At 36.1% G+C, this 19836-nt stretch overlaps 1 protein-coding gene across 4 annotated transcripts in view; it reads right to left on the reverse strand.

The window, feature by feature from the left end:
• The window catches only part of P4HA1 (prolyl 4-hydroxylase subunit alpha 1), a 95010-nt gene that overhangs the window by 50107 nt on the left and 25067 nt on the right, over positions 1–19836 (reverse strand). For all 4 annotated transcript variants that reach the window (XM_070470809.1, XM_070470811.1, XM_070470810.1 and 1 more), the window contains 3 exons: positions 19738–19834; positions 17194–17345; positions 13539–13676 (listed from right to left, as the gene is read on the reverse strand). In XM_070470809.1, coding sequence (XP_070326910.1) covers positions 13539–13676; positions 17194–17345; positions 19738–19834 — 387 coding nt within the window. The remainder of the gene's footprint in view (positions 1–13538; positions 13677–17193; positions 17346–19737; positions 19835–19836) is intronic.

Here is a 19836-nt window from a genome sequence, read left to right on the forward strand (position 1 = left end):
TTTACACCTCTCATTTATCAGGTTCAGAATTAGATTTCTGTCTATGTGCTCTATGGTCTCCTTAGCTATCTCCAGCTAGGCATTCATCATACCATAGCATAAGAATATAAATACCCTAAGGGCAAAAACAGTGTTATTCATTATTGCATCTCTAATACTTATACACAATGGTTATTATGTTAAAGAGATATTAAATAGATACTAAATGGCTTATATCTATTAAACAAATTATGTTTTAAACCAGAAGTAAATTAAAAAACAAGCCTGTGATCTTATCATAAGTGTTACAACAGTAGAAATAGAAAATAAAATTTGCAAATGTATACTTTTTTGGAAGTCCAACTTAATGGAATTGCATTACAGTTTAATGGAACACCATGGTTAGTTTTTCTACTTGCTACTTCATTCCAAATTTAGAAAGATAAGCAAGAAAAACATCTTAAGTCATTCATCCCACTGTATTTTCTTACTGAGAAAGTCAATTTCAGTATGAAGACAGAGGTAACATTTTATTTTTCCAATTGATAAGGACAAGAAGATAGTAATGGTGTATTCATAGAATAAATGAAGATGGCAATAGTAAACTATCACGTGAAGGTTGATATCAGTAACACAAGTAAAACTGGAAAATTTCAAATTTTGCAAAAATTAACACACTCCACACTCTTTAACAGCTAACAGAAAAAAAAAAAAAAAAACGAAAAGAAAAGAAATCACAGGGAAAATTAGAAAATACTTAAAAGACAAATGAAAATGAAATTACAACATACCAAAACTTACAGGACACAATGAAAGCAGTGTTAAGGGTGAAATTTATAGTTATAACTCTTGCATTAAAAAAACAAGATCTCAAATCCACAACCTAATTTTACAACTTAAGAAACTAGAAAAACAAGAAGAAACAACTGAAAGCTAGCAAAAGAAAGGAAATATTAAAGCACAGAATAGAAAATAATAGATAAAATTAATGAAACCAAAAGTTGGTTCTCTGAAAAGAATTTTGTCAATAAAACTGACAATCTTTTAGCTACATGGATCAAGAAAAAAAAGCCAAATTACTAAAATTAGAAATGAAAGTGGAGATACTTCTACTGATTCTATAGAAAAACAAAGGATTATAAGAACTCTATGAAAAACTGTACACCAACAAACTGAATAACCCAGATGAAATGGACAAATTCCTAAAAACACAAAACCTACCAAGACTAAGAAAAAAATAGAAAATCTGAATAGACCTTTAACTAGTAAGGAAACTGCTGACGCGAAGAGCTGACTCATTTGAAGAGACCCTGATGCTGGGAAAGATTGAGGGCAGGAGGAGAAGGGGACGATAGAGGATTAGATAGTTGGATGGCATCACCAACTCAATGGACATGGGTTTGGGTAGACTCTGGCAGTTGGTGATGGACAGGGAGGCCTGGCGTGCTGCAGTCCATGGGGTTGCAAAGAGTCGGACACGACTGAGCGACTGAACCGAACTGAAGTAAGGAAACTGAATCAGTTATCAACAGTCTTCTGACAAAAGCTCTGTCATTAACACAAATAAATGGAAAACATGTGCCATGTTCATGGATTGGAAGACTATTAGCTTCACTGGAGAATTCTATCAAACATTAAAAAAAATTAATACCAATCCTTCTCAAACTTTTCAAAAAGACACGAAAGAACACTTCTTATCTCATTCTATGAGGCCAGAATCATCCTCATACCGAAGCCAGAAAAAGACACTACAAGAAAACTACAGACCCACATCATTTATGAACACCGATGCAAAAATTTTCAACAAAACACTAATAAACAGGGACTTCCCTGATGGTACAGTGGTTACGACTCTGCCCCCCTAATGCAGGAGTCCTAGATTCAACCCCTGGTCAGAAAACTAGATCCAACATGCCACAACTAAAGAGCCCATGTGCTGCAACTCAGATCCAGCAAAGCCAAATGAATAAATATTTTTTTAAAAATGCTTGCAAACAGAATCCAGCAGCATATGATTATACACCATGATTACATGGTTACACACCATGACCAAGTGGAACTTACTCCTGTAATGCAAGGATGTTTGAACATACGAATATTGATCAATGTAACACACCACATTAATGGAATAAAGGGGAAAAAACATACATATGATCATCTCAACTGATGCAAAAAAAGCAACTGACAAAATTCAGTATTCTTTCATAATAAAAAAAAAACACTCAAAAAACTAGGAATAGAAGTTGAACTATCAGTACTTTAATATAATAAAAAAGACATATTTGAAAAACCCACTCAATGGTAAAAGACTGAAAGCTTCTCCTTTGAGAATGAGAACAAGGATGCCCACTTTTGCCACTGTATTCAACTTAGTACTTGAAGTTCTAGCTAGAGCAAATAGGCAAGAACAAGCTTAAAGGTACCCAAATTGGAAAAGAAGAAGTAAATTGATCTCTATTTGCAGATAAGAGTTTTTTGTTTTGCCACACCACACAGCTTGTGGGATTTTAGTTCCCCAACCAGGGATTGAACCTGAGCCCTTAGCAGTGAAAGCTCAGAGTCCTAGCCCCTGGACCATCAGGATACTCCCCACAGATAACATTATCTTATACTAGAAAAGCCTAAGAATCCTCCCGCAAAAACACTTGTTAGAACTAATAAATGAATTCAGTCAAGTTGAAGGATGCACAGACAACACACAAAAATGAGTTGCATTTCTATGTACCAATAATGAACAATATAAAAAATTACAAAAACAAATCTAAGCATAAAGTACTTAGGAATTAACCAAGGAGGTGAAAGACATACAGTGAATACTACAAAAAGCTACTGAAAGACAACATAAATAAATGAAAAACACAAGCCATGTTCATGGATTGGAAGACAACATTATTAAAATGTCAATACTACCCAAAGTGATCTGCAGATTCAATGCAAAAGACAGAAATAGAAAACTCCATCCTAGAATTCTTACAGAATCTCAAGGAACCCAGAATAGTCAAAACAATCTTAAAAAAGAACAAAACTGGAGAACTCATACTTCCTGATTTCAAAACTTAATACAAAGCTACAATAATAGTGTGTAAAAAACCAACTTATAGACCAGCATAAAAACAGACTTAAGAGACCAACGCAATAGAGAGCCAGAAATAAACCCTTGTATATATTGTCAAATGATTTTTGACAAGCGTGGCAAGACCATTCAATGGGAAAATGATGATCTTTTCAACAAATGGTGCCAGGAAAACCAAATATTTATATGCAAAAGCATGAAGCTGAACCCTTACCAAATACCACATGTAAAAATTAACTCTAAGTAAATCAAGGACCTAAATATAAGACCTAAAACAGTAAAACTCTTAGAAGAAACCATAGGACAAAAGCTTCATAACACTGGATTGGGCAATGATTTCTTGTATATGACCCTAAAGGCATAGGCAACAAAAGAAAAAAAAAAAGCAAAAAACCGGACTTTGTAAAAATTAAAAAATTTGGATACAAAATACAGTTATCAATGGAGTAAAAAGGCAACCCATAGAACAGGAGGAAATATTTGCAAATCATGTATCTCATAAGGAATTAATATTCAGAATATGTAGAGAATCTCTAAAACTCAACAACAAAAAAATGAATAACCCAATTAAATAACAGGCAAAGGAATTGAACAGATATTTCTTCAAAGAAGACATACAGACAGCTGCTAATAAGTACACGAAAAGATGCTCAACATCAGTGATTAGGGAAATGCAAAACTGCAGTGAGATACCACCTCACATGTACTAGGTTGGCTACTAACAAAAAAAAGAAAAGAAATGGGGAACGAAATAGCCACCCAAGACCAAGAGCCCAGAGAGTCCCATACAAGACAAACCCAAGGAAAAACAACAAGACACATGTAAATCAGACTAACAAAAATTAAACACAAAGAGCAAATATTAAAAGCATAAAGGGAAAAGCAACAAATAATATACCAGGGGATCCCCATGAGGCCAACAGCTGATCTTTAAACAGAAACTATTGGAAAAGAATCCACCTGCAATGCAGGAGATCCTGGTTCAATTCATGGGCCAGGAAGATCCCCTGGAAAGGATAGGCTACCCACTCCAGTATTCCTGGCCTTCCCTTGTGGCTCAGCTGGTAAAAAATCTGCATGCAAGGCGGGAGACCTGGGTTCAATCTCTGGATTGGGAAGATCCCCTAGACAAAGGAAAGGTTACCTACTCCAGTATTCTGGCCTGAAGAATTCCATGGACTGTATAGTTCATGGGGTCACAAAGAGCCGGACACAACTGAGCGACTTTCACTTTCATATGGGCCAGAACGGAATAGCAGGATATGTTTAAAGTGATAAAAAGCAAAAACCTACAACTGAGATTACTCTATCCAGCAAGAATCTCATTCAAAGGAGAAATCAAGTTTTACAGACAAGCAAAAGCTAAGAGAATTCAGCACCACCAAACCATCCTTTCAACAAATGCTAAAGGAACTTCTCTAGACAAGAAACACAGAAAAGGCCTATAAAAACAAACCCAAAACAATAAAGTAAGTGGTAACAGGATTCATACTCATCAATAGTTACCCTGAATGTAAATGAGCTAAATGCTTCAACCAAAAGATAAAGATTGGCTCAATGTATACCAAAACAAGACCCCAATATATACTGTCTACTAGAGATCCACCTCAAACCTAGGGACATGAACAAACTGAAAGTGAGGGATGGGAAAAAGATATTCCACGCAAATAGAGACCAAGCGAAAGAGGAAATAGCAATGCTCATATCAGACAAAATAGACTTTAAAATAAAGAACCCTAGAAGAGACAAAGAAGGACACTACATAATGATCAGGGGATCAATTCAAGAAGACATAATGATTACAAATACATATGCACTCAACACAGGAGCACCTCAAAAAATAAAGGCAAATGCTAACAAATAGTAACACAGTAATACTGGGGGATTTTAATATCCTACTCACACCAACGGAAAGATCATCTAGACAGAAAATTAATAAGTAAACACAGGCTTTAAATGATACATTGTACCCATTGGACCTAAATGATATCCACAGGGCATTTCATCCAAAAACAATAGATTTCATTATTTTCCCAAGCACACATGGAACATTCTCCAGGTCAGATCACATCCTGGGTCACAAACCAAGCCTTGGTAAACTTATTTAAAATTGAAATCATTTCAAGCATCTGTGCTGATCACAACACTGCAAGATTAGATATCAACTACAGGAAACTAAAAAACACAAACACGTGGTTGCTAAACAACACACTTCTGAATAACCAAGAGATAACTAAAGAAATCATGCCTAAAAACAAATGACAAAAAATCATGACAACTCAAAATCTATGGGATGCAGTAAAAGCAGTGCAAAGAGGGAAGTCTACAGCAATATAAGTCTACCTCAAGAAACAAGAGAGACATCAAACACACAACCTAAACTTACAGCTAAAGCAACTAGAAAAAGAACAACAACAACAAAAAAAACCCTAAGTTAGTAGAAGGTAAGAAATCATAAAGATCAAAGCAGAAATAAATGAAAAAGAAATGAAAGACTTTAGCAAAGCTGCTTCTTTAAGAAGATAAAATTGACAAACCATTAGCCAGACTCATCAAGAAAAAAAGGAATTAAAACTCAAATCAATAAAATCAGAAATGAAAAAGGAAAAGCTACAACAGACAACATAGAAATACAAAGGATCCTAAGAGACTACTATGAGCAACTATATGCCAATAAATGGACAACTTGGAAGTAATGGACAAATTCTTAGAAAAGTATAACCTTCCAAACCTGAACCAGGAAGAAATAAAATATGGACAGATCAATCATTAGCGTGGAAATCAAAACTGAAATAAAAAAAAATCTCCAACAAACAAAAGCCCAGGGCCAGATGGCATCATAGGTGAATTCTACCAAAAGTTTAGAGAAGAGCTAACACTTATCCTGATCAAACTCTTCCAGAAAAATGAAGAGGAAGGAAAACTCCCAAATTTATTCTATAAGGCCACCATCACCCTGACACCAAAACCAGACAAAGATGTCAAAAGAAAAGAAAATTACAGGCCAAAATCACTGAGGAACATGGAGGCAGAAGTCCTCAACAAAATTCTAGTGAACAGAATTCAATAATACTCTTAAAAGATCATACATCATGAACAAGTTAGCTTTATCCCAGAGATGCAAATATTCTTCAACATGCAAATAAACATGATAACCATATTAACAAATTCAAAGACAAAAATCATATGATCATTTCAATAGATACAGAGAAATCCTTTGACAAAATTCAAAACCAGAAGGAACATAACTCAACATGATAAAGGCTATATACAACAAACCCACAGCAAATATCCTCAATGGTGAAAAACTAAAAGCATTTCTTCTAAAATCAGGAACAAAACAAGGATACCTACTCTCACTACTATTATTCACCATAGTCTTGGAAGTCCTAGCCACAGCAATCAGAGAAAAGAAATAAAAGGAATCCAGATTGGAAAAGAAGAAGTAAAACTCTCACTGTTTGCAGATGACATGATTCTCTACATAGAAAACCCTATAGATGCCATCAGAAAACTATTAGAGCTAATCAATGAATACAGTAAAGTCACAGGATATAAAATTAATACACAGAAATCCCTGGAATTCCTACATACTAATAATGAAAAATCAGAAAGAGAAATTAAGGAAACAATCCCACTCACCATTGCAATAAAAAGAATAAAATACTTAGGAATAAATGTACCTACAGAGACAAAAGATCTGTATGCAGAAAACTGTAAGATACTGATGAAAGAAATCAAAGATGACACCAAAAGACGGAGAGATACACAATGTTCTTAGATTGAAAGAGTCAGTATAGTGTAAATGACTATATGACCCAAAGCAATCTATAGATTCAATGCAATCCCTATCAAACTACCAATGGTATTTTTCACAGAACTAGAACAAATAATTTCACAATTTGTATGGAAACACAAGTGATGCTGAACAGCCAAGGTAAACTTGAGAAAGAAGAATGGAACTGCAGGAATCAACCTTCCTGACTTTACACTATACTACAAAGCTACAATCATCAAGACAGTATGGTACCAGCACAAAAACAGAAACACAGACCAATGGAACAAGATATAAAGCCTGTAGATAAATCCACGCCCCAGTGGACCTTATCTTTGACAAAGGAGGCAAAAATATACAATGGAGAAAACAGTCTCTTCAACAAGTAGTTCAGGGAAAACTGGTCAACTACGTTACTAAAAGAATGAAATTAGAACATTTCCTAACTCCATACACAAAGATAAACTCAAAATGGATTAAAGACCTAAATGTAAGACCAGAAACTATAAAAATCTTAGAGGAAAACATAGGCAGAGCACTCTCTAACATAAATCACAGCAAGATCCTCTATGACCTACCTCCTAGAGGAAAGGAAATAAAAACAAAAATAAACAATTGGGACCTAATTAAACTTAAAAATTTTGCACAACAAAGGAAATTATAAGCAAGGTGAAAAGACAACCCACCCTCAGAATGAGAGAAAATAACAGCAAACTTGATGACTGACAAAGATTTAATCTCCAAAATATACAAGCAGCTCATGTAGCTCAATACCAGAAAAACAAACAATCCAATCAAAAAGCAGGCAGAAGGCCTAAACAGACATTTCTTCAAAGAAGACATACAGATTACTAATAAACACATGAAAGATGCTCGACACTGCTCATTATTAGAGGAATGCAAATTAAAATTATAATGAGGTATCACCTCTCACTGGTCAGAATGGCTATCAAAACATCTACAAGCAATAAATGTTGTTTGATGTAGAGAAAAGGGAACCCTGTTATACTCCTGGTGGGAATACAAATTGATATAACCACTATGGAGAACAGTATGGAGATTCCTTTAAAAACTAGGAAAAAACTAACATACGACCCAGCAATCCCAATACTGGGCATTTACCCTAAGGAAACCATAATTGAAAAGGACACATGTGCCCCAGTGTTCACTGCAGCACTGTTTACAATAGCTAGGACATGGGTGTAACATTGAAAGATGACATGGATATACACTGAAAGATAGGACACTGAAAGATGAACTCCAGGTTGGTAGGGGCCCAATATGCTACTGGAGAAGAGTGGAGAAATAACCCCAAAGAGAACAAAGACAAGGAGCCAAAGCAAAACAACACCCAGTTGTGTATGGGACTAGTGATGGAAGTAAAGTCTGATGCTGTAAGAACAACACTGCATAGGAACCTGAAATATTAGGTGCATAAATCAAGGCAAATTGGAAGTGGTCAAACAGGAGACGACAAGAGTGAACATTGGCATTTTAGGAATCAGTGAACTAAAATGGACTGGAATGGGTGAATTTAACTCAGAAGACCATTATATCTACTATTGTGAGCAAGAATCCCTTAGAAGAAATGGAGTAGCCATCATAGTCAACAAGAGAGTCCAAAATGCAGTACTTGGGTACAATCTCAAAAACGACAGAATGATCTCCATTTGTTTCCAAGGCAAACTATTCAATATCACAATAATCCAAGTCTATTCCCCAACCAGTAATGCTGAAGAAGCTGAACGGTTCTATGAAGACCTAAAAGAACTTCTAGAACACCAAAAAAAGATGTCCTTTGCATCATAGGGGACTGGAATGCAAAAGTAGGAAGTCGAGAGATACCTGGAGTAACAGGCAAATTTGGCCTTGGGAATCCAAAAAGAAGCAGGGCAAAGGCTAACAGGGTTTTGCCAACAGAACACCCTGGTCATAGCAAACACCCTCTTCCAACAACACCAGAGACAACTCTACACATGGACATCACCAGATGGTCAATACTGAAATCAGACTGATTATATTCTTTACAGCCAAAGATGGAGAAACTCTATACAGTCAGAAAAACAAGACCACGAGCTGACTGTGGCTCAGACCATGAACTCCTTATTGCCAAATTCAGACTTATATTGAAGAAAGTAGGGGAAACCACTAGGCCATTCAGGTATGACTTATATCAAATCCCTTACAATTATGCAGTGGAAGTGACAAATAGATTCAAGGGATTAGATCTAATAGGCAGAGTGCCTTAAGAACTATGAACGGAGGTTTGTGACATTGTACAGGAGGCAGTGATCAAGACCATCCCCAAGAAAAAGAAATACAAAAAGGCAAAATGGTTGTCTGAGGAGGTCTTACAAATAGCTGAGAAAAGAAGGGAAACAAAAGGCAAAGGAGAAAAGGAAAGATATACCTATCTGAACGCAAAGTTCCAAGAAACAGCAAGGAGAGATAAGAAACACTTCCTCAGTGATTAATGCAGAGAAATAGAGGAAAACAACAGAATGGGAAAGATTAGAGATCTCAACAAGAAAATTAGAGACCAAGGGAACATTTCATGCAAAGATGGGCTCAATAAAGGACAGAAATGGTATGGACCTAACAGAAACAGAAGATATTAAGAAGAGGTGGCAAGAATACACAGAAGAACTATACAAAAATAGATCTTAATGTAACCAGCCCAGGTTGGGTACATGAGATAAGTGCTCGGGCCTGGTGCACTGAGAAGACCCAGAGGGATCGGTTAGAGAGGGAGGTGGGAGGGGGGACTGGGATGGGGAATACATGTAAATCCATGGCTAATTCATTTCAGTGTATAACAAAAACTACTGTAATGATGTAAAGTAATTAGCCTCCAACTAATAAAAATAAATGGAAAAAAAAAAAATAGATCTTAATGACCCAGATAACCACGATGGTGTGATCACCCACTTAGAGGCAGACATCCTGGAATGTGAAGTCAAGTGGACCTTAGGAAGCATCACTATGAACAAAGCTAGTGGAGGTGATGGAATCACAGTTGAGCTATTTCAAATCCTAAAAGATGATGTGAAAGTGCTGCACTCAATATGCCAGCAAATTTGGAAAACTCAGCAGTGGCCACAGGACTGGAAAAGGTCAGTTTTCATTCCAATTGCAAAGAAAGGCAATGCCAAAAATGCTCAAACTACCGCACAATTGCACTCATCTCACACACTAGCAAAGTAATGCTCAAAATTCTCCAAGCCAGGCTTCAACAGTACGTGAACTGTGAACTTCCATGTGTTCAAGCTGGTTTTAGAAAAGGCAGAGGAACCAGAGATCAAATTGCAAACATCTGTTGGATCATCAAAAAGGCAAGAAAGATCCAGAAAAACATTTACTTCTGCTTTATTGACTATGCCAAAGCCTTTGACTGTGTGGATCACAACATACTGTGGAAATATGGGAATACCAGACCACCTGACCTGCCTCCTGAGAAATCTTACACAGGTCAAGAAGCAACAGTTAAAACCGGACATCGAACAACGGACTGGTTCCAAGTCAGAAAAGGAGTACGTCAAAGCTATTTATTGTCCACCCTGCTTATTTAACTTATATGCAGAGTATATCATGCGAAATGCCAAGCTGGATGAAGCACCAGCTGGAATCAAGATTGCCGGGAGAAATAACAATAACCTCAGATATGCAGATGACACCACCCTTATGACAGAAAGCGAAGAAGAACTAAAGAGCCTCTTGAAAGTGAAAGAGCAGAGTGAAAATGTTGGTTTGAAACTCAACATTCAAAAAACGAAGATCATGGCATCTGGTTCCATCACTTCATGGCAAATAGATGAAGAAACAATGGAAACAGTGAGAGACTATTTTGGGGGGCTCCAAAATCACTGCAGATGGTGACTGCAGCCCTGAAATTAAAAGACGCTTGCTCCCTGGAAGAAAAGCTATGACCAAATTAGACACCATATTAAAAAGCAGAGACATTACTTTGCCGACAAAGGTCCGTCTAGTCAAAGCTATGATTTTTCCAGTAGTCATGTATGGATGTTAGAGTTGGGACTATAAAGAAAGTTGAATGTTGAAGAATTGATGCTTTTGAACTGTGGTATTGGAGAAGACTCTGGTGAGTCCCGTGGACTGCAAGGAGATCAAACCAGTCAATCCTAAAGGAAATCAATCCTGAATATTCATTGGAAGGACTGATGCTGAAGCTGAAACTCCAATACTTTGGCAACCTGACACAAAGAGCTGACTCATTGAAAAAGACCCTGATGTTGGGAAAGATTGAAGGTGGGAGGAGAAGGGGACAACAAAGGATGAAATGGTTGGATAGCATCACCCACTCAATAGACATGAGTTTGAGCAAGCTCCAGGAGTTGGTGATGAACAGGGAAGCTTCGCATGCTGCAATCCATAGCGTTGCAAAGAGTCGGACATGACTGAGCGACTGAACTGCATGTGGAAGCAACCCATATGTCCATAGACAGGTGAATGGACAAGGAAACTGGTACATATACACAATGGAATATTCCTTAGCTATAAAAAGGAATGCATTTGAGTCAGTTCTAATGAGATAAATAAACAGAGCGTATTATACAGAGTGAAGTAAATAAGAAAGAGAAAGACAAATATTGTACATTAACACATACATATGGAATCTAGAAAGTTAGTACCAATGATCCTATGTGCAGGGCATCTGAGGAGACACAGACATAAAGAACAGACTTTTGGACACAGTGGGGGAAGGAGAGGGTGGGATGATTTGAGAGAATAGCATTGAAACATATACACTGCCATATGTAAAACAGTCAGTCGGTGGGAGTTTGACACTTGATGCAGGGGACCCAAAGCCAGTGCATGGGGTGGAAGGGAGGAGTGAGGGAGTATCAAGAGGGAGGGGACACGTGTGCCTATGGCCAGTTCATGCTGATGTACGGCAAAATCCATCACGGCATTGCAAAGTAATTGTGCTTAAGTCGCTCAGTCATGTTCGACCCTTTGAGACCCATGGACTGTAGCCCATCAGACCCCTCTGTTCATGGGGATTCTCCAGGCAAGAATATTGGAGTGGGTTGCCATTTCCTTCTTCAATTGTAAAGTAATTATCCTCCAATTAAACATAAATAAATAAATACATAATTATGTGGCAATAAGGTACAATATTAATATGCATGCTAGGTGGCAGGTTCATGAATGTTATTCTCTATACTTCTCTGTATATATGAAATTTGTGTAAACAAATAAATTAACTTAAAAAAAGAAAATAACCAGTGTAGGCAACAGTCTAGAGAAACTGGAACCCTTGTGCACTGTTGGTGGGAATGTAATGCTTTATCTACTATGGAAAAGAGTATGGTGTCTTCTCAAAAATTAATACCATCTGATCCAGCAATTCCACTCCTGGGTATATACTCAAGAATGAAAGGCAGTGTCTTGAAGAGCTATTTGCATACCCTTGTTCACAGCAGCATTATTCACAATAGCTGACATGTGGAAGGAGCCCAAGTGTCCACTGATGGATGAATGCATAACAAAATATGGATATATACAATGGAATATTATTCAGTCTTAAAAATGAAGGAAGTTTCAACATATACAACAACATGGATGACCCTTGAAGGACATCATCTTAAGTGAAATAAGCCAGTCACAAAAAGGCAAACAGTGTATGATTCTACTTACATGATGTACTCAGAGTAGTCAAAATCAGAGACAAAAAGTAGAATGACAGTTGCTTGGGGCTGGGAAAGTGGGGGTTGGAGAGTTATTGTTTAATGAGTACAGTGCTTCAGTTTCACGAGATGAAGAGAGCCAAGCAGGTGGATGGTAATAATGGTTGCATAAAAATGAAATGCACCTAATGCCATAAACTGCACATTTAAAATTGGTTTACATGGTAAATTTTGTTTTTATGTTCTTTTCACAATAAAAAAAGTAAACGGATTATCATGAAATCAGCTGTAACTTAAAAAAAGAGGGTCTGGGGGCTTCCCTGGTGGTCCAGTGGTTGACATTCCACCTTGCAATGCATGGACACCAGTTTAATCCCTGGCCCAGGAGGATCCCACATGCCATGAGGCAACTAGTGTGTCAAATACTGAGCCCACACTCTAGAGCCCGAAAGCCGCAACTACTCATACCATTCTCCATAACTGCTCAAGCCTGAGTGCTCTAGAGCCTGTGCTCTGCAACAAGAGAAGCCACTGCAATGAGAAGCTAGCATACCGCAACTAGAGCAGCTCCCACTCTCTGCAACTACAGAAATCCCACATGAAGCAACAAACACCCAGAACAGCCAAAAATAAAGTATTTTAAAAAGTGTTTGTGAAAAAGAAGTCAGAAAGCAGGATGTTTCATACTATAGAATACTAAAAATCAGCACACACTCAACATGCCTTGGTTTTAAATTATTAAACATACTAACTTTATCAATTCCCTTATAACTTTACATACAAACTTTGGTATTCTAAAGAAAGACATTTAGAAAAATAGTTTGTCTTTCATGCTAAAATTGCTTAAGTTAGTCCCTAAAACACAGGCTTTCACAGTAACAAGCTAGCAGCTTATCTACAACTATTAAGAACAAGAGAAAACGTTGTTTTGACCTCAAAGGCTATGAAACAAACTAGTTAAAATTTTTTAAATAACTGAAGTCTCCTTATATTAATAGTGTCCTAATGGACTGAACAGAGAAGCCAGGAGATGGATTTTTTCATAGGCTACAAGAATTCTTACCTGGAAGATCACCCTTTGAGATGGTATCCGTATCCAAATTGTAGGTGTCCTGGAGACGCAACAGAGCTTTGGCTGCACCAACCTGATCTTCATCATTAGGGAAGTACTGTCTCTGAATGGTTAGGTTAGAGATAAAACCTTAAAATAGGGGAGCAAAAAAAGATTTAGACACAAGTTTGAAATGTACCATGTAGGGAATACAGTTGATAACTATGTAATATATTTGTACGGTAATGACATTTCATACCTAGACTTCTTTCTCATGGTGATCATTTTGAAATACACAGAAATATAGGATCAATATGTTGTATAACAGGAACTAACACAGTGTTGTAGGTCAGTTATATTTCAAAATAAAACTCATACAAAAAGAGATCAGGATTGTGGTTATCAGAGGCAGGTGGTAGGAGTATAGGGGATTTGGAGGAAGGCAGGCAAAAGGCACAAAGTTTCAGGTATAAGATAAATAAGTACAGAGGATGTAATGTACAACATGATAAATATAATTAACACTGCTACATAAAAAAAGTACATCCTTAGAGTTCTCATTACAAGGAAAAACATTTTTTTCTATTTTTTAAATTTCGTAACTACATGGGATGATGAATGTTCACTAATTGTGATAATCATTCCATAATGTGTGTAAGTCAAATCATTGTACTGTACACTTTAAACTTCTATAGTACCATATGTCAATTATATCTCAACAAAATAGGAAGAAAAAAAACTCTAGACCCTCACAGACTTTTAATTTCCAACATAAGTCTTATAAAGATTTTTTTAATCTATATTATTGTAATTTTCCACTATATCATGTGTAACAAGAAAAAATTAAATACACTGAATGAGACTTCATATACCTCTAACTTGTTAAATCTTCCCAGACCATTTTTAATGTTGCTTATGTAATCTGGCAACAGGGCTTCCCTGGTGGCTCAGAGGGTAAAGCGTCTGCCTGCAATGCAGGAGACCTGGGTTCGATCCCTGGGTCAGGAAGATCCCTGAAGGAAATGGCAACCCACTCCAATACTCTTTCCTGGAAAATCCCATGGACAGAGGAGCCTGGTAGACTACAGTCCATGGGATCGCAGAGTCAGACACAACTGAGCGACTTCACTTTATGTAATCTGAGGTCACTGCATAAATTATATCTATATGAATAGGTTTTAGTTACACAGTATAGCCTCTGCTAAGCTTGAAGCTTGACAAGCAAACAGATGTAAAGACTTGAAAACCATATTCACTGGCAACAAATTAGATTTTCAGATAAAATGTACACTCTTAAAGTTCTATTTTCTTCTTCCATGTGCCACATATCACATAAATGTGTAAATACACAGTTTGGTGGAATTCTTTAAGCTCATTTATTAAATATAGTGTTCATCAATCAAGGTTTGCTCTACATAAATCCTAATATTAATTTTAAAATGTTTTACATAAAATATAGCAAAAATCAAATTCAGAAACTAATTACTGATAACTATGTAACTCCTAGGGCTCCCCTGATGGCTCAGCAGGTTAAGAATTTGCCTTCAAAGGAGACACAGGAGATTTGATCCCTGATCAGCAAGATCCCCTGGAGGAGGAAAATGGCAACTCCTCCAGTATTCTTGCCTAAAAAACATTCCATGGAACTACATGATGATCTTTTACTTTTATTTAGTTTGTTTCACTTTTTCTATTTTATATTCAGTGCTCCCATTTCACTTAGATTATGTTTTCCAATTTCCCGTCTCTTTTTTTTTCATATTCTCAAGGCTTTATCAAGTACAGTAGTAAAGTTTTTGTATACATATATATGTATAATATATATATTTTAGAAAACTTATGAAATTTTGGCTAATTAAAAAATGTATGACATTTTGATTACACTTTTTTTACTTACTATGAATAAAACGCTAAATTTCTAATTAAAAAGATACAGATATACAACAAACAACAAAGGTTTACTGTATAACACAAGGAACTATAGTCAATATCTTGTAAAAACCTATGATGGAAAATAATTTCAAAAATAATATATGCATACATATAAATGAATCACCTTGCTGTGTACCTGAAACACTGTAAATCAACCATAATTCAATAAAATATATATATTAAGGAAAAAAATCCCTGGCAGGCTACAGTCCAAAGGGTTGTAAAGAGTCGGACACAACTGGGCAGCTAAGCACAAGGACATACACATAACTCCTAAGGAAAATGGGTGCTAAATACTCCCTTAATAAACCAATACGACAGAAACAAAAAGTGATTTAAAATGTGAATAATATATGTGTCATCATCTGCAGATCAAAGTTAGGTATGAGACTTCCCTCCATTCTCATTTACTTATAATCAACTATGCACATACTCTGACCATCAAAAGGCCAGGTATTTTTATGTTAATTGAAATGTATAAATAAACAACTAGCTGAAGAGGTCTAAGTTCATATTAAGCATATTCTTTAGTTTTAAGTCACAAAATCAACACAATTTTTACAAGCAAGTTTTACAGAGAACTGTAATGTTTTTTATGCCTCAAAAAAGATCTCCTAGAAGTTGCTTAAAATCCTCTCCAATAAGAGAAAATGTATATCTACTATGGCATTGTGGGGTACTACCATGGATTAAAATACCAAAGTCTTAAGGCTTATCTTATTTTAAAAACACTTAGGTCATACAGGTCGTTACTTGAGGTTTTTTTTAAATAATAAATAAACATGTATATACGTATACAAACGCACATATATGAATATATATGACCTTAAAAATATTCTCATGGTGTTATATGAGAGCAAATGACCACAGGTATTTCCTTCTCATGTCAAAATATTTTTAAGTGCTTGCCTTAATTTTTCTTAGCAAGGTTTTCCTGTCTATGCATAATAGTTTGGTTTACTGCTCACAAACACTTGAAAGCACCCTTGGAGTATTTCACCTACACAGCTGACTCAGTTCTTTTTTTTTTTTTTCTTTTTTTTGCCATCTTCAATCGTTCAACAAATAAATACTATGTACTAAGCATAATAATACCTTTACTTCCTTAAACTTCAAACTTAGTTTTCTGTATATGTTACTTAAATATCTAAAACATCTCATTACTCCAACTACAATTTTATTGTTTCATTGAGGACATTCATTACTACTGTTTGCAGTCTCAGTTTTAAATTTATAGTTTATGTTAAACATAAACCTAAGCTTCAAAGGACTAGGTAAAACACAGCTAATGTTTTCCCTTATCAGTACCACTCCCAATACATTAATAATTGATTAGAAGAGAAAGAACTAGCCATAAATTTTTAAAATCTGAAGGTAATCCTAAACGCAAATGATTACCATCAGAAATGAAGCTATATGCCAATAGATTAACTTTAATATATTTCAAAGTAGAAAGGACCAGTGTTAAGCAAATGAATAGTAGAAATTACTTTTTTAAGAATAAAATTTTATTTCTCTTTGTTTTCAGTTTTTACTCATTTTTTTTTTAAATCAAGAATTCAGGATCTAGGCTAAATTAACCCTAGTCAAATCAAACACATTTCAGCAATAATTGAGTTATAAGACTGATCACCTGATGTTCTGGGAACTGAATTTATCACTTATTTTGTCATTTCTACAGGTTGTACCAAAAATGCTTTTTTTTTTGGCTCGTTAGTTTTACCATCTGACTTACCATCTGACATATCCTTAAGGACCAGATTCTCCAACTCACTCCACTCAGTGTTCAGACGTTTCATTAATTTGAATGCATTTACAGGGTGTCCAACAAATCCTTCTGGATCTTTTGTTGCTGTGCTGGTTAACCGATCTAATTTCTCTGCCCATCTAAAATGTAAGACATAAATGGAATATACATAAAGTATATACACACTTAATGAGGAAGAACATAATTTAGTAAAGCACTCAAAACAGACTGGAGGTTTTTGAGTTAAAACTATATCTAAAAATTTTTTTAAACAAAATTATAAAGATTTTTTTTCCATTTATTTTTATTAGTTGGAGGCTAATTACTTTACAATATTGTAGTGGTTTTTGCCACACATTGAAATGAATCAGCCTTGGATTTACATGTGTTCCCCATCCTGATCCCCCCTCCCGCCTCCCTCTCCACCCCATCCCTCTGGGTCTTCCCAGTGCACCAGCCCTGAGCACCCGTCTCGTGCATCCAACCTGGGCTGGTGATCTGTTTCACCCTTGATAGTATACTTGTTTCAATGCTGTTCTCTCGGAACATCCCACCCTCACCTTCTCCCACAGAGTCTAAAATTCTGTTCTGTACATCTGTGTCTCTTTTTCTGTTTTGCATATAGAGTTATCGTTACCATCTTTTAAAATTCCATATATATGCGTTAGTATACTGTATTGGTTTTTATCTTTCTGGCTTACTTCACTCTGTATAATGGGCTCCAGTTTCATCCCTCTCATTAGAACTGATTCAAATGAATTCTTTCTAATGGCTGAGTAATATTCCATAGTGTGTATGTACCACAGCTTCCTTATCCATTCGTCTGCTGATGGGCATCTAGGTTGCTTCCATGTCCTGGCTATTATAAACAGTGCTGCGATAAACATTGGGGTACACGTGTCTCTTTCAGATCTGGTTTCCTCGGTGTGTATGCCCAGGAGTGGGATTGCTGGGTCATATGGCAGTTCTATTTCCAGTTTTTTAAGGAATCTCCACACTGTTCTCCATAGTGGCTGTATTAGTTTGCATTCCCACCAATAGTGTAAGAGGGTTCCCTTTTCTCCACACCCTCTCCAGCATTTATTGCTTGTAGACTTTTGGATAGCAGCCATCCTGACTGGTGTGTAATGGTACCTCATTGTGGTTTTGATTTGCATTTCTCTGATAATGAGTGATGTTGAGCACCTTTTCATATGTTTGTTAGCCATCTGTATGTCTTCTTTGGAGAAATGTCTATTTAGATCTTTGGCCCATTTTTTGACTAGGTCATTTATTTTTCTGGAATTGATCTGCAAGAGTTGCTTGTATATTTTTGAGATTAATCCTTTGTCTGTTTCTTCATTTGCTATTATTTTCTCCCATTCTGAAGGCTGTCTTTTCACCGTGCTTATAGTTTCCTTTGTTGTGCAAAAGCTTTTAAGTTTCACTAGGTCCCATTTGTTTATTTTTGCTTTTATTTCCAATATTCTGGGAGATGGGTCATAGAGGACCTTGCTGTGATTTATGTCGGAGAGTGTTTTGCCTATTTTTAAAAAGCAAGATTCTTTACAGATAAAATCTAATTTGGCAAAATTAAAACGTAAGACTTTTTTAGTTTGTTGTTTCTCCCAAATGGTTATAGTAAATGTAACATATCTTAGTAAAAGTTGATTGGACCCCTCTGTAAGAATCTAAAAATTTATTTCCCTACAAGTTCAAGCAATTGATTATTACAAAGTACAAATCAGCCCAATCCAAATTCACTTACATATTCATTTAAATCACACTTATAGAAAAATTTTGTACTCACTACTTAGAAACTATATTTTAAAACAGAAAAACTGGGGCTTTCCTGATAGTCCAGTGGTTGAGAATCTGCCTGCCAATGCAGGTGACACAGGTTCGATCCCTACACCAGGAAGATCCCACATGCCGAATGGCAACTAAGCCCACGCACAACTACTGAAGCCCATGCACCTAGAGCCCAGGTACACAACAAGAGAAGCCCGTGCACTGCAACTAGAGACAGCCTGAGTGAAGCAATGAAGACCCGGCACAGCCAAAAATAAATAAATAAATCTTAAAAAAAAAAACCTGACTACTTGGCTACTCATTAAACAAAGGCTAGGAACTCTCAGGTCAGGATTAACTATGAACCTGGGTCAATTAAAGATAAATTAGCATTTGAAGAAAAACCATATCAATTAAATAATACTACACTTACCACTGTAATCTCTAGAATGCAACCATAAAACTAAAGGATAAATAGCAGCGGAAAATTGCTTGATTAGGGAGGATAGAGATATTAGCAACTATTAAAAAAAAAAAACTGTCGGTCAATTACCTGTATCCATTTACACTCTTATCTCAATCCATATTCTTCCACGTGAAGTCTTTAATTGGGCCTAACTTTTGTTTTCTGTGGTCCTATTTTAGCCCTTATCTGGCCTTCTAAGACTGACAGAGGGCTTTCATTTTCACTTAAAGAATGTTTTAACCAGGAAGAAAACATCCAGGTGGAGTCAGTCATAATAAGTAAAACACTTGACTTACTTTTTTATTTGTTCTAATTTGTCCTCTTCTGCCTTTATATAGTCTTTCAGGGAAGTCACCAGATCTTTTTCAGTATGAATCAAATCAGTCATCTGACCT

This window comes from Odocoileus virginianus, chromosome 7, assembly GCF_023699985.2.
Source record: "Odocoileus virginianus isolate 20LAN1187 ecotype Illinois chromosome 7, Ovbor_1.2, whole genome shotgun sequence".
NCBI classification, from domain to species: Eukaryota; Metazoa; Chordata; class Mammalia; order Artiodactyla; family Cervidae; genus Odocoileus; species Odocoileus virginianus.